Source organism: Anolis sagrei, chromosome X, assembly GCF_037176765.1.
Source record: "Anolis sagrei isolate rAnoSag1 chromosome X, rAnoSag1.mat, whole genome shotgun sequence".
Lineage (NCBI taxonomy): Eukaryota > Metazoa > Chordata > Lepidosauria > Squamata > Dactyloidae > Anolis > Anolis sagrei.
Window position 1 is genome coordinate 29,453,435 of NC_090034.1, and position 11,662 is coordinate 29,465,096.

At 45.7% G+C, this 11,662-nt stretch overlaps 1 protein-coding gene across 1 annotated transcript; it reads left to right on the forward strand.

Annotated features, from left to right (window-relative positions):
- Positions 1 to 510: 510 nt before the first annotated feature.
- BABAM1 (BRISC and BRCA1 A complex member 1) lies at positions 511 to 11,451 on the forward strand. Its single transcript, XM_067473053.1, has 9 exons — positions 511 to 576; positions 4,745 to 5,149; positions 6,894 to 6,952; positions 8,021 to 8,141; positions 8,230 to 8,307; positions 8,462 to 8,487; positions 9,246 to 9,375; positions 9,517 to 9,603; positions 11,180 to 11,451. The coding sequence occupies exons 2-9, from the start codon at positions 4,778 to 4,780 to the stop codon at positions 11,378 to 11,380; spliced, it is 1,074 nt and encodes a 357-aa protein (XP_067329154.1). The 5' UTR covers positions 511 to 576; positions 4,745 to 4,777; the 3' UTR covers positions 11,381 to 11,451.
- The last annotated feature ends 211 nt before the right edge of the window (positions 11,452 to 11,662 follow it).

Genomic DNA, 11,662 nt, shown 5'->3' on the forward strand with positions numbered 1-11,662 from the left:
AAGGTCAATTTCCCCCCAAACTTCTCCAGTATGTCCACGTGGTCATGGGGTTTCTCTGTGCCAAGTGTGGTCCTGGTCCATTATCGGTGGGGGTCGCAGTATGACTGGATGCAGGTGAACTACAATTCCCAAAATCAAGGTCAATTTCCCCCAAACGTCTCCAAAATGTTCAGATGGCTTCTCTGTGCCAAATGTGGTCCCGGTCCATTCACGGTGGGGGTCACAGTTTGTATGGATGCAGGTGAACTATAACTCCCATAAATCACATATACAGATTTTCACTTTTATTATGTGTATAGATATAGATATATCTAATATAGTATAATCAAAACGTATCTAAAACAATATAATGAAATTGATTAATAATATAATATATTAATAAAGTATTATTAAAGTAATATTTCCCTTTTAAAAAAAATTGACTTGATTTGGGCAAGAGGCTTAGGTTTTTGGCAGGGAAACTACAAATCCCAGAAGGCCTTGCGCCGGAAGGGCGGGGCCAAAGGAATGCCCTCCCTCCTACCCACTTCCGGCTCGGTTTGCAAAGGGAAAGAGTCTGCATCTAGCCGCTTAAAGGTGAGAAAAAGGTTTATGTATAGGTTTATGGTGCAATGCATAGCTGCTAATATGGGGAAAGGGCATGAACACTGTTATTATTATTGTTATTGTTATTATTGTTAATCAACCTGCCCTATAGGGGGAAAGCACATTGTATTTCCTTGCATTTGTTATGGCAAGATCAATCTCCACCATTAGAAAAGGAAACTAATAATAATAATAATCATAATAAAATTATGGTGATTATTATTATTATTATTATTATTATATTATGCAGAGACTAGATAACCATTTGTTGGGAGGGCTTGGATGATATCTTCCTGTCTATAATTATAATTCTAATTTTATCATTATATTATTATTGTTGTTGTTGTTATATTTCAGAGCTTCCAGGAGGGCATGGCTTGTGTCTTTCTGCCTGGGGCCTCCTCCAATTCTATATTATTATTATTATTATTATTATTATTATATTATATTACTATCAAGGAATCCAGGAGAACTCCCAAACTGCGAATCTGCGTTTTCAGGGGAAGTGTGACCCTGTCCAACACAGGCCATAACCCTATACCCTGTTTGGCCTTGTGACTGACCAGGAGCACCTCTGTCTTGTCTGGATTCAGTTTCAGTTTGTTTGCTCTCATTCAGATCATCACAGCTGCCAAGCACTGGTTCAGGACCTGAACAGCCTCCTTAGTAGCAGGTGGAAAAGAGTGATATAGTTGGACGTCATCTGCATACAGATGGCATCTCTCCCAGTGGCTTCATGTAGATGTTAAACAACATGGGGACAATACTGAGCCCTGTGGGACCCCACAAGACAATGGCTGTGGGGCTGAGCAGGTGTCAGTAACACCTTCTGAGAATGACCTTCCAGGAAGGACCAGAGCCACTGCAGAACAATGCATCCAAGCCCCATTCCCAACAGGCGTTCCAGGATACCGTGGTCTACGGTATCGAAGGCCGCTGAGAGGTCCAGGAGAACCAACAGGGACACACTCCCCTTGTCCAGTTCCCTATACAGATCATCCACTAAGACGACCAAGGCTGTTTCAGTTGTTGTTATTATTATTATTGGAAACACAACAAGATGGGTCCACAGCAGACACTCTGTTGGCTGTTGCATTGGATCACACGTCAGACACTTCCCAACTGTCTAGGAGTGTGTGATGTATCTGCGAATAATGCGTGCAGATCCCAGTAGGGTGGCCTTCTGCAGCTGGCAGATGGTAATTTTGTCAGTGCCTATTTTGTTTAAATGCAGGCCAAGGTCTTTAGTCACTGCACCCAGTGTGCCGATCACCACTGAGACCACCTTGACTGGCTTGTGCCAGAGTCTTTGCAGTTCGATTTTTAAATCCTCATATTGTGCCAGCATTTCCAGTTGTTTCTCTGCAATCCTGCTGTCACCTGGGATTGCGACATCGACAATCCATACTTTTTTTTTAACACGATTGAGGTCAAGAGTATTACGCTCCAAAACTTTGTCTGTCTGAATCCAGAAGTCCCAGAGGAGTTTGGTGTGTTCATTCTCTGTAACCTTTTCCGGCTTGTGATCCCACCAGTTTGTTGCAGGCAGATGGTTTTTGTGGCACAAGTTCCAATTAATCATCTGAGCAACGGTGTTGTGCCTCTGCTTGTAGTCTGTCTGCGCAATCTTCTTGCAGCAGCTGAGGTTGTGATCTGTTGTTTCATCTGCTTCCTTGCAGAGTCTACACTTGGGATCTGTTGTCAGCTTTTCAATTCTGGCTTTGGTGGCGTTGGTTCAAATGGCTTGTTCTTGGGCTGCCAGAATCAGGCCCTCCGTCGTCTCCTTTTTCAGAGTTCCATTTGTGAGCCACAGCCATGTTTTTCTTTGTCAATTTGGCTCTCCATTTTTGCTTGAACCTGTCCATGGAGAGCCTTCTTTTGCCAGTTTTCTCTTCTGCTTTGGATTGTGTTTTCACTCTTTGTCTTTGGCACTTGAAGCAGTTGACTACACACTAGTCCAATGTGGGCTAGGCAAAACTACGGTGAGGTGGATCTGTAATTGGTTAAGTGGACGAACACAGAGAGTGCTCACTAATGCTTCCTCTTCATCTTGGAAAGAAGTGACAAGTGGAGTGCCGCAGGGTTCCGTCCTGGGCCCGGTCCTGTTCAACATCTTTATTAATGACTTAGATGAAGGGCTAGAAGGCATGATCATCAAGTTTGCAGATGACACCAAATTGGGAGGCATAGCCAATAGTCCAGAGGACAGGAGCAGAATTCAAAATGATCTTGACAGATTAGAGAGATGGGCCAAAACTAACAAAATGAAGTTCAACAGTGACAAATGTAAGATATTCCACTTTGGCAGAAAAAATGAAATGCAAAGATACAGAATGGGTGACGCCTGGCTCGAGAGCAGTACGTGTGAAAAAGATCTTGGAGTCCTCGTGGACAACAAGTTAAACATGAGCCAACAATGTGATGTGGCGGCAAAAAAAGCCAATGGGATTTTGGCCTGCATCAATAGGAGCATAGTGTCTAGATCTAGGGAAGTCATGCTACCCCTCTATTCTGCTTTGGTTAGACCACATCTGGAATATTGTGTCCAATTCTGGGCACCACAATTCAAGAGAGATATTGACAAGCTGGAATGTGTCCAGAGGAGGGCGACTAAAATGATCAAGGGTCTGGAGAACAAGCCCTATGAGGAGCAGCTTAGGGAACTGGGCATGTTTAGCCTGAAGAAGAGAAGGCTGAGAGGAGATATGATAGCCATGTATAAATATGTGAGAGGAAGCCACAGGGAGGAAGGAGCAAGCTTGTTTTCTGCTTCCTTGGAGACTAGGACGTGGAATAATGGCTTCAAACTACAAGAGAGGAGATTCCATCTGAACATGAGGAAGAACTTCCTGACTGTGAGAGCCGTTCAGCAGTGGAACTCTCTGCCCTGGAGTGTGGTGGAGGCTCCTTCTTTGGAAGCTTTTAAGCAGAGGCTGGATGGCCATTGGTCAGGGGTGATTTGAATGCAATATTCCTGCTTCTTGGCAGGGGGTTGGACTGGATGGCCCATGAGGTCTCTTCCAACTCTTTGATTCTATGATTCTATGATTCTATTGACTTCCCTCACTGTTGTTCTTGACTGCCTTTCACATAATCTGCCAGTGTGTGTTTCTCTTCTTCTACCTTTTGTTTCACTTACAGAAGCCCTCTCTTTGCCTCCTGATTTTCTGGGCAGGTCAAGTCTGTCGATGACATCTCTACGCGGGTGTAATGAGTAGTGGGCTGTCATCAGTTTCCTTGTTTTTCTGTCCAGATCATCCAGCTCTGCTTGTGTCCAGTTCACAATCCCAGCAGTGTATCTAATGACGGGGATGGCCCAGGGGTTGAGAGCCTTGATCGTATTTCTGCCATTTAATTTGCTCTTCAAAACCTTTCTGACCCTTTGGACATATTCTTTGCTGACGACACTTTTCACATGCCCATGCTTGATATTATCCAACCGTAGTATGCCCAGATATTTGTAGGCTTCAGGCTGATTGCATTTTATGGTTTGTCCATTTGGCATCTCTATGCCCTCGCTGTGTGTAATTTTCCCTTTCTTTAATGCCACTGTGGCACATTTGTCTAGGCCGAACTCCATACTGATGTCAGTGCTGAAGATTCTGACTGTGTTGGTCAGTGACTTGATTGCAGTTCCTGATTTTCCATAATTATAATTATAATTATTATTGTATTGTCAAAGGCTTTCATGGCTAGAATCACTGGGTTGTTTTAGGTTTTTCAGGCTATATGGCCATGTTCTAGAGGCATTCTCTCCTGATGTTTCGCCTGCATCTATGGCAGGCATCCTCAGTACCTCTGAGGATGCTTGCCATAGATGCAGGCGAAATGTCAGGAGATAATGCCTCTAGAACAGTGGTTCTCAACCTGGGTTCCCCAGATGTTTTTGGCCTACAACTCCCAGAAATCCCAGCCAGTTTACCAGCTGTTAGGGTTTCTGGGAGTTGAAGGCAAAAACATCTGGGGAACCCAGGTTGAGAACCACTGCTCTAGAACATGACCATATAGCCTGAAAAACCTACAACAACCCTATTATTATTATTATTATCATCATCATCATTGTTATGTCTTCCTAGGATTCCCTGACTGCCTCCTTTATTACCTTATTTTTATAACTGCTATTATTATTGTTATTATTATTCCTTGTGTGCCTTCCTAGGCTTCTCGGACCCTCCCTCCCTCTTTTCTGAGGATGGACCCCTCAGAGGCTGGGGCTAGCGCAGCGGAGGAAGAGGAAGAGGAGGAGGCTGAGGTGGAGAAGAGGAAGAGGGCGGCCCCAGCACCATCCTCCTCATCCTCACTGCCATTGGCGGCAGCGGAGGAGCCCCCCCTGCGCCCGCGGACGCGCTCCAACCCGGAGGGGGCCGAGGACCGGGCCCCGAGCGCCACCATGGCCATTGCCCCTGGCCCCTCGGCCCCCAACCTGGTGGGCAGCCGCAGTGAAGGCGAGGGAGAGGCTGGACCCCAAAGTGCCACTGCTGCTGGCCCTGCTTCTCCGGCCTCTTGGCCGCCTCCAGCCGACTTCCGGGTCAAGACGCCCAGGGTCAACTGCGCCGAGAAAGTGGTGAGCCGTTGGGCCAAGACAATTCCTAACAGCCTACCTATCTATCTATCTATCTATCTATCTATCTATCTATCTATCTCAATCCTATCTATCAGCTACATATCTATCCTACATCCATCTATCTATCTATCTATCTGTTATCTATCTCCTTCTCTATCCATCCATCTCTGTCTCTCTCCATCTCTACCTATCTATTCATCTCTAGCTCTCTCTTTTTATCTATCTGTCTGTCTGTCTGTCTGTCTGTCTGTCTGTCTATCTCCTCTATCCATCTATTCATCTCTATCTCTCTCCTTATCTATCTATATCTATCTCTTTGTCTCTTTCTCTCTATCTCTCTATCTATCTATCTATCTATCTATCTCAATCCTATCTATCAAATATTTCTCTACATCCTGTATCTATTGATCCTAATCGTATCTCTTACATAATTATCTGTCTCAACCCTTTATCTATCTGTCTGTCTGTCTGTCTGTCTATCTGAGTCCTATCTCAGCTATCTATTGATCTATCTGTATCTCAATCTCATCTATATCTATCTATCTAAATCAGTGGTTCCCAATATGGTTCCGTGAGTCCTAAAATAAGGTCCACGAGACATGCGGGAGAAATTGGTGCTGGGCATGCGTGCCGCTGTTGGAGGAGAGCGAGAGAGAAAAGGAGAGGGAGAGATGATGATGATGATGATGATGGCAGTGTATTTTTGTTTTTAGGCCTGTTCCTGGGGTTATTTGGGGTGCTGATTAAGAAAATTGCATTGGATAGACCACATCAGCTCTAGATGATTAAATGTGGTTTTCTCTGGGTGAGCAGATGGTGACTACTGGGTGGCATATGTTCTTTATCAGAAAGTAGAGCTGATGTAGTCTATGCAATGTTCTGAATCAGCACCCCAAATAACCAAACCAAATCTAAAGTTGATCAAAAACTGATTTGTAACCCTTTTGGTAGTAATGTTGGAGAGTGGTCCCCTGGTCAAAGTGGTCCCTGGTCAAAAAAAGGTTGGGACCGACTGATCTAAATCCTGTCTATAATCTCTCTCTCTCCCTCCCTCTCTCTCTCTGTTTCAATCCTATCTATCATCTATCTATATCTACCACATATCTGTCTACCTGCCTATCTATCAGAATTCTATCCTTTCTATGGCTGAATCACCATCTGTTGGGAGGGATCGGATTGTTCTTTCCTGCTTGACATGAATGGCCTTTGGAGATCTCTTCTAACTAAGGGACTATGATACACTTATTCCAAAACACATGGAAGACCAAAGTTGGCCCATGCCTGCCTTAAGGCTTTCCGTTATAACGACGACAACAACAACAATTGAATGCAAAGGAGAGAAACACCATGAGACCCAATGGGATCCCAGCCAGATTCTTCTATTATTACATTACGTAGCACAATATTTGTTCCTGGGTTATCAATGTCATTTTCTAATTGCTTCTGTCATAAAAAGCATGGTGTAAGTTGATCAAACTGCAAAATAATAGTGATAATAATATTCTTATAATAATATAAAATTATAATAACGACTTTCAAAGTTAGGGCTGCACAATGAAACAGGAAGCAACGCTTTCAAACCAGGGACAGAGTTTATTTTGAAATGTTGTTTCATAGTGCAGTGTTTATGATGAGGATGAGGATATGGTCCTCGCTGTGTCTGGACCCACCTCGATTCACGAGAAGAGGAAGACATACAATGATTCTTATTCCTTACTGATTTTCTCATTATTCGCTTCTCCAGATCATTTGCTTGGATCTGTCGGAAGAAATGTCCCACCCAAAGCTGGAGTCATTCAATGGGTGAGTCGGGGTCCCTTCCAGGCAGGGGAAAGAGGAGAGCCACCGTTTCAGAAGAATTTATAATGACTGTCTACCTTTTTTCTTTTCCCTCCCTCCCCCATTCCTTGCCCTTTTTATTTTTTCCTTCCTTCCCCTCCCTCCCCTTCTTCCTCCTTTCCTCCCTTCCATTCTCCTTCCTTTCCCTTCCTTTCTTTTTCCCCTCCCTTTCCTTTGCCTTCCTTCTCTTCCTTCTTCCCTTCTTTCCATCCTTGTCTTTCTCCTTTCCTTCTCCTTCATTTCCTCCTCCATCCTTCCCTTCTCCTTCTGCCCTTCACCTTCCTCCTTCCTCCTTCCTTCCTTCCTTCGTCACTATTTTCTTCACTTCATCCTTTCCTTCCTTCTTCCCTTCTCCTTCCTTCCTTTTTCCTTCCTTCCTTCCTCTTCCTACTTTCCTCCCATGTTTCCCCTCCTTTCCTACCTTCTATCTTTTTCTTTCCTTTTCCTTCATCCTTCCTTCCCTTCACCTTCTATCCCTTCTCCTCCCTTTCCTTCCTTCTTTCTCCCCTCCTGCCCCTTCTTTGTCCCTTCTCTTCCTTTTCCTCTACTTTTCCTTCCCCTTCCTTCCATTTATCTTTCTTTTCTTTCCTTCTCTCATCCCTTCTCCTTCTGTCCTTCCTCTCTTTCTTTTGACTTCCCTCTTCTCCTTCTTCCCTCCTTTCCTTTATTCCCTCCCATCCCTTCTCCTTCCTCTTCCTTCCTTCTTCCCTTCTTCTTCCATCCCTTCTGCTTCCTCCCTTTTTCCTTCCTTCTTCCCTTCTCCTTCCTCCCTTTTCCTTCCTTCCTTCCTTCCTTCCTTCCTTCCTTCCTTCCTTCCTTCCTTCTTCTCCTTCTTCCCTCCCTTCTTTTCTTCCCTCCCACCCCTTCTCCTTCCCTTCTCCTTCCATCCCTTCTCCTTCCTCCTTTTTCCTTCCTTCTTCTCCTTCTTCCCTTCCTTCCCTCCCATCCCTTTCTCCTCCTTCCTTCCTTCCTCCTTCCTTCCTTCCTTCCTTCCTTCCTTCCTTCCTTCCTTCCTTCCTTCCTTTTTTACAGCTCCAAAACCAATGCCCTGAACATTTCCCAGAAGATGATTGAAATGTTTGTCCGGACCAAGCATAAAATCGACAAGAGCCATGAGTTTGCCCTGGTGGTGGTCAACAACGATGTCACCTGGGTATGTGGCCTTGCGTGGCCCCTTCTGTGGTGATCCTCAGTGAGGGCCGATCACCCACCCTGCCTTTTCCCTCCTTCCTTCCTCTCAGCTTTCGGGGTTCACCTCCGATCCCAGGGAGGTCTGCAGCTTCCTCTACGACTTGGAGACAGCCGAGTGCAAATCCTTCAATATCCTTGGCTTTTGTTGCTCATCGGGAGGGTTGGCCAACCTCTCGGGGAGTGGGCGATGGGCACCATAGTCCAACCAGGTCTGCCTGGCAAGGCTCGCTTTGCATTGCAGCAGAACTTTGGCTCAAACTGGACCTTAACTCTCCTCTCTCAAATCTGGAAGGCCTTTTCAACCTCATGTAAGTAAGCCTCCTTCTTTCTTCTCTCCTGCCTTTTGGTTGTATCCCTTTGGGAGGGAGAATAGTGGGGCTCCCAAATGAAAAACAGGCTGCTTTCCCCAATGGCAGATAGGTCGAGGCCAGGCGTTGGGACCTTCCTTTCTTTCCCTTCCTCCCTTCCCTTTCTCTTCCTTTCCCTTTTCCCTCCCTCTCTTCCCTTTCTTTCTTTCCTTCTTTCCTCCCTCTCTTTTTCCTTCCATCCTCTCTTCCCTTTCTTTCCCCTTTCTTCCCTCTCTTTTCCCTTTCCTTTTCTTTCTTCCCTTCCTTCCCTTTTCCCTTTCTTCCTTCCTTTTCTCTTTCTTTCTTTGCTTCCATCTCTCTTTCCTTCTTTTCTTTCCTTTTCTCTCCCAATCTTCCTTCCTTTCCTGTCTTTCTTTCTCCGTCCTTCTGTCTTCCCTCCTTCTCTTCCCTTCCTCTTCCTTCTCCTTTTCCTCTCTCATTTCCTTCTCCTTCCTTATTGCTTCCCTCCCTTCTTTCCTTTTTCCTTCCCTCTCTTCCCTTTCTTTCCTTCCTTCCTCTCTTCACTTCTCCTTTCTTCCCCCCCCCCCCCCTTCCTTCTTCCCTTCCCCTCCGTTCCTCCCTCCCTTTCCTTCTTCCCTCAGAGCTGGGAAGCCGCTCCATTGGGGGGGGGGGGTGCTGCCTGCATTTTGCCTTTGTCAGGGGTGCTGGGATGTGTAGTCCCAATAGGATCCCACTGTGTTCCCCCCTCCCCAATGCAGACAGCAGAAGACGGAGCTGCCAGTGACGGACAACGTGCAGACGATCCCGCCTCCTTACGTGGTCAGAGCCATCCTGGTCTACAGCCGCCCCGCCTGCCAGCCCCCTGCAGCCATCACGGAGCAGATGAAGGTGAGAGACGTCTAGATCTATAGTCAAAGCCAACGTTTGCTTGTATCTATGTGTTTTCCAGCACAGCCACTGTTCACGATTTTGGGGGTTTCAAATGGCACTGGCAACACTAAGTGCTCCCTTTGCCCTTCCTTTCTGCAGAAGATGCTCCAGTGCCCGTACTACTTCTTCGATGTGCTTTACCTCCACAACGGCACCGAGGACAAAGAGGAAGAAGCCAGCTGCAAGGTAAGACCCCCCCGGAGCTCCATTATGGGGTTGTTGTTTTCTTGCAGAGCCTTTTCTTCCTTTGGATTCCAAAGGAGCTCATTCTTCTATTGCGAAAGAGTTCTTCTTCTCCAGCTGGAAGGGATCCCAAGGAACCCAACCTTTCTTCATGCGGCAGGACACAGCTAAAGCACTCCTAAGAGAGGCCTGTCCAGCCTCCTCCAAAGAGGGAGAGCCCGGCAGCTCTTGCGGTCAAGGAATTCCTCAAAAACATTGAGGTCGAATTGCTCTATTTTGCTGGTTAAATCCACGCTCACAAAATTGGTAGGCAGGCAGGACTGGCTACACACAGCTTGATCACAGAGTTAGAGGAGGCCCCCAAAAGCCATCCAGTCCAACCCCCTTCTGCCACTAAGGAAGAACATCATTGATCCCTCCTAACAGATAGCCATCCAGCCTCTGCTTATTATTATTATTATTTTACTGACACAAAATAAATAATAATTTATTTATCGTGTCAGGAGCAAACCAAACAGTTGTATAAAAAAATGTCCTTTGACCAGAAGCTGGCCATTTGGAGTGTCCCTGGTGTGGCTATAAGAATGTCCTCTATTGTGGATATGGCAGGGCTCAGGTTGCATTGTAGTAGTGGGTCTTCTGGTTTGCTCTTCTCCACACTCGCATGTTGTGGCTTCTACTTTGTAGCCTCATTTCTTAAGTTGGCTCTGCATCTTGTGGTGCCAGAGCGCAGTCTGTTCAGCGCCTTCCACGTTGCCCAGTTTTCTGTGTGTCCAGAAGGGAGTCTCTCATTTGGTATCAGCCTGCCACTTTTGAACTCTAGCTTGCTGGGGTGTCCCTGCGAGTATCTCTGTAGATCTTAGAAAACTATTTCTTGATTTAAGTCATTGGCGTCCTGACTGATATCCAAACAGGGGATGGGCCGGAGATGTCACTGCCTTGGTCCTTTCACTATTGGTTGCTATTTCCCAGCAGATGTCAGGTGGTGCAATACCGGCTAAACAATGTAATTTCTCCAGTGGTGTAGGGCACAGGCACACCATGATAATGCGGCATGTCTCATTAAGAGCCACATCCACTATTTTAGTGTGGTGAGATGTGTTCCACACTGGGCTTGCATACTCAGCAGCAGAGTAGCAAAGTGCAAGGGCAGATGTCTTCACTGTATGTTTGTGATTAATAATAATAATAATAATAATAATAATAATAATAATAGAGTTGGAAGAGACCCCAGGCAGGAAGAAATGCCCTCTGAATAATAATAAATAATAATAATAATAATAGACCTGGAAGAGATGTGTTATATTATGTTTATTTAAGTTTAATTTTTGGTTACTTTTCAGTCCGTTTTACAAGTTTAATACATTAATACTGAGATTGTTTATCTGTTGCCTTGACTTGATTTGTTGTTTGTCTGTTTCTGGCACTGACTGTTTACCGTCTTGTTAATTTTGTTGGAAATCACCCTGAGTCCCCTCGGGGAGAAAGAGTGGGTTATAAATAAAGCATTGTTGTTGTTGTTGTTGTTGTTGCTGTTGTTGTTGTTATTATTATTATTATTATTATTTGCCCCTGGCAGGAGACCTTTGCCTTCTTCAGCAGCCTGGACTCCAAAGGCACGCACTACAAGTATGAGGTGGCGCTGGGTGGCCCGGCGGTGGAGCTGCACAACTGCATGGCCAAGCTGCTAGCCCACCCCTTGCAGCGGCCCTTCCAGACCCATGCCTCCTACGGCATGCTGGAAGAGGACGAGCCATCCGAGGCCGAGGCCGTCGTCTGAGGGGCGCCCCTTTCGCCAGCCCCTCCCCATCCCTTTTGTATTGATCAATCAATAAATTTATTAATGCTCTGCCCAATGGTCATATGCATTTACACCAACAGAAACAATATCTAACAAGCATCTATACAAAACATGTAAAATCCAACTGAGGATCCTAAGACAGAGCAGTTATGGTCCATCAGGCATGGGCAAACTTTGGCCCTCCAGGTGTTTTGGACTTCCAGTACCACAGTTCCTAACAGCCGGCGCCCTTTGGTCTTTGCCTCACAGCTCAAGATATGT